This window comes from Penaeus japonicus, unplaced genomic scaffold (genome assembly GCF_977035675.1).
Source record: "Penaeus japonicus unplaced genomic scaffold, GWHDUDI00000001_assembly GWHDUDI00000023, whole genome shotgun sequence".
Taxonomy (NCBI): Eukaryota; Metazoa; Arthropoda; class Malacostraca; order Decapoda; family Penaeidae; genus Penaeus; species Penaeus japonicus.
In genome coordinates this window covers 6,966,421-6,968,920 of record NW_028234425.1, presented here as the reverse complement: position 1 = coordinate 6,968,920, position 2,500 = coordinate 6,966,421, and the positions used below count along the sequence as shown (strand labels likewise).

General features: G+C 49.1%; 1 protein-coding gene across 5 annotated transcripts in view; it reads right to left on the bottom strand.

Annotated features, from left to right (window-relative positions):
* Positions 1–2,500, bottom strand: part of LOC122251285 (uncharacterized) — an 82,996-nt gene that overhangs the window by 3,553 nt on the left and 76,943 nt on the right. For all 5 annotated transcript variants that reach the window (XM_043013076.2, XM_043013079.2, XM_043013077.2 and 2 more), the window contains exon 3: positions 2,109–2,277. In XM_043013076.2, the coding sequence (XP_042869010.2) occupies positions 2,109–2,277 (169 nt within the window). The remainder of the gene's footprint in view (positions 1–2,108; positions 2,278–2,500) is intronic.

Sequence of the window (2,500 nt, the reverse complement as noted above, 5' to 3'; positions counted from 1 at the left end):
AAATGAAAAAAAAAACAAACTGATTTTCACGATCTTACACGTTTAACGAACCATACTGCCGCCTACAGAGAAAAAATCTGCTAAAACTTCCACCTCTTTAAAACCATACCGTTGAACCTACACAAAATAAGACGGTGATTGGATTTCGTTACAGGACGAGAAAGTGGAAAGAGGAAAGAGGTGGGAAGAAGAGGAAAGGTGAGGAAAGAGAGGAGGGAAAGAAGGGTCGGAGAGAGAGGTAGGGAAAGGGGTGGGAAGAAGAGGAGGAAAAGGAGGAGGAAGAGAAAGAGGAAAGGGGTTGGAAGAAGAGGAGGATGGATGGAAGGAGGAAAGGGGTGGGAAGAAGAGGGGGAAAAGAAGGAGGGAGGGAAGGAGGAAAGGGGTGGAAAGAAGAGGAGGAAAAGGAGAAGGGAGGGAAGGAGGAAAGGGGTGGGAAGAAGAGGAGGAAAAGAAGGAGAAAGTGGAAGGAGGAAAGGGGTGGGAAGAAGAGGGAGGAAAGGAGAAGGGAGGGAAGGAGGAAAGGGGTAGGAAGAAGAGGAGGAAAAGGAGAAGGGAGGGAAGGAGGAAGGGGGTGGGAAGAAGAGGGGGAAAAGGAGGAGGGAGGGAAGGAGGAAAGGGGTGGGAAGAAGAGGAGGAAAAGGAGAAGGGAGGGAAGGAGGAAAGGGGTGGGAAGAAGAGGGGGAAAAGGAGAAGGGAGGGAAGGAGGAAAGGGGTGGGAAGAAGAGGAGGAAAAGAAGGAGGAAGGCAAGGAGGAAACGGGTCGGAAGAAGAGGAGGAGGGATGGAAGGAGGAAAGGGGTGGGAAGAAGAGGGGGAAAAGGAGGAGGGAGGGAAGGAGGAAAGGGGTGGGAAGAAGAGGAGGAAAAGGAGGAGGGAGGGAAGGAGGAAAGGGGTGGGAAGAAGAGGAGGAAAAGGAGGAGGGAGGGAAGGAGGAAAGGGGTGGGAAGAAGAGAAGGAAAAGGAGGAGGGAGGGAAGGAGGAAAGGGGTGGGAAGAAGAGAAGGAAAAGGAGGAGGGAAGGAAGGAGGAAAGGGTTGGGAAGAAGAGAAGGAGAAGGAGAGGGAAGGAAGGAGGGAAACGGAGGAGGAAGGAGGGAAAAGGAGGAGGAAGAAGGAGGAAGAGAGAGGGAAGGAAGAGAAGGAGGAAGAAGAGGAAAAAGAGGAGGGAAGGAAGGAGGAAAGGGTTGGGAAGAAGAGAAGGAAAAGGAGGAGGGAAGGAAGGAGGAAAGGGTTGGGAAGAAGAGAAGGAAAAAAGGAGGAGGGAGGGAAGGGGTGAGAAGAAAAGGAGGAAAATAATGAGGGTGGGAAGGAGGAAAGGAGTGGGAAGAAGAGGGGGGAAAGGAGAAGGAGGGATATAAGAAGGAAAGGAGTGGAAAAAGGAGGGAGGGAAGTAGGAAAGGGGTGGGAAGAGGAGAGAGAAAGAGGAAAGAGGAGGGAAGAGGAGGAAAGGGTTGGAAGAAGAGGAAAAAGAGAAGGGAGGGAAGGAGGAAAGGGGTGGGAAGAAGAGGGGGAAAAGGAGGAGGGAGGGAAGTAAAAAAGGGGTGGGAAGAAGAGGAAAAAGAGGAGGGAGGGAAGGAGGAAAGGGGTGGGAAGAAGAGAAGGAAAAGGAGGACGGAGGGACGGAGGAAAGGGGTGGGATGAAGAGGAAGAAAAAGAGGAAAAAAGGAGGGAAGGAAGGAGGAAAGGTTTGGGAAGAGGAGGAAAAGGAGGAGGGGGGGAGGGGGGGGAAGAGAAGGAAAAGGAGGAGGGAGGGAAGGAGGAAAGGGGTGGGAAGAAGAGGAAAAAGAGGAGGGAAGGAAGAAGGAAAGGGTTGGGAAGAAGAAGAGGAAAAGGAGTGGGAAGAAGAGGAGGAAAAAGAGGAGGGTGGAAAGAAGAGGAGAAAAAGGGAGAGGAAGGAGAGAAAAGGATTCAGGTGGCTGGTGTGGTGGAGGGGAAAAGGTGAGAAAAATAAAAGACGAAAAGGAAGACGTGGACAAGAAAGAGAAGTTATCAAAATTTAGAATTTATAAGATAGAGTGACACTTGTAAAGCTACAGACCGTGTATGGCAAAAGGGACCAAGAGTTAACAAGTGTTATTCATTGTCTTTTCATTCACTTTTCATTCACTCACCTTGCCAGCCTCTGTGGGTTGGAGGATGATGTTGAAGGAGATGGTGAAGGCGAGCAGCAGAGCCCCGTAGAGGAGAATCATCATGAGGAAGTTATAGGACACGTGACGAAGCATCCTGACGTACTTGGCCAGGAGTGGAGCTCGACCCAGGATCAGCACAAACTCATACCTGTGAGTGAGGAGATATTCATACTCATTGTTTCCTAAAAGAGTCTGGAATGTAAGTAATTGACTCGGGTATGAATAAACAATAAATATTTGTGTGGTTAAGATAGAACATGTAATGGATCTAGAAGATTTGTAGAAATCTCAAAGACATAGGGAACCAGTTTTAAGAAGACGTAAATTCAAGATTAATACTGGATATGTCATGTCTTCATAAATAATGAACG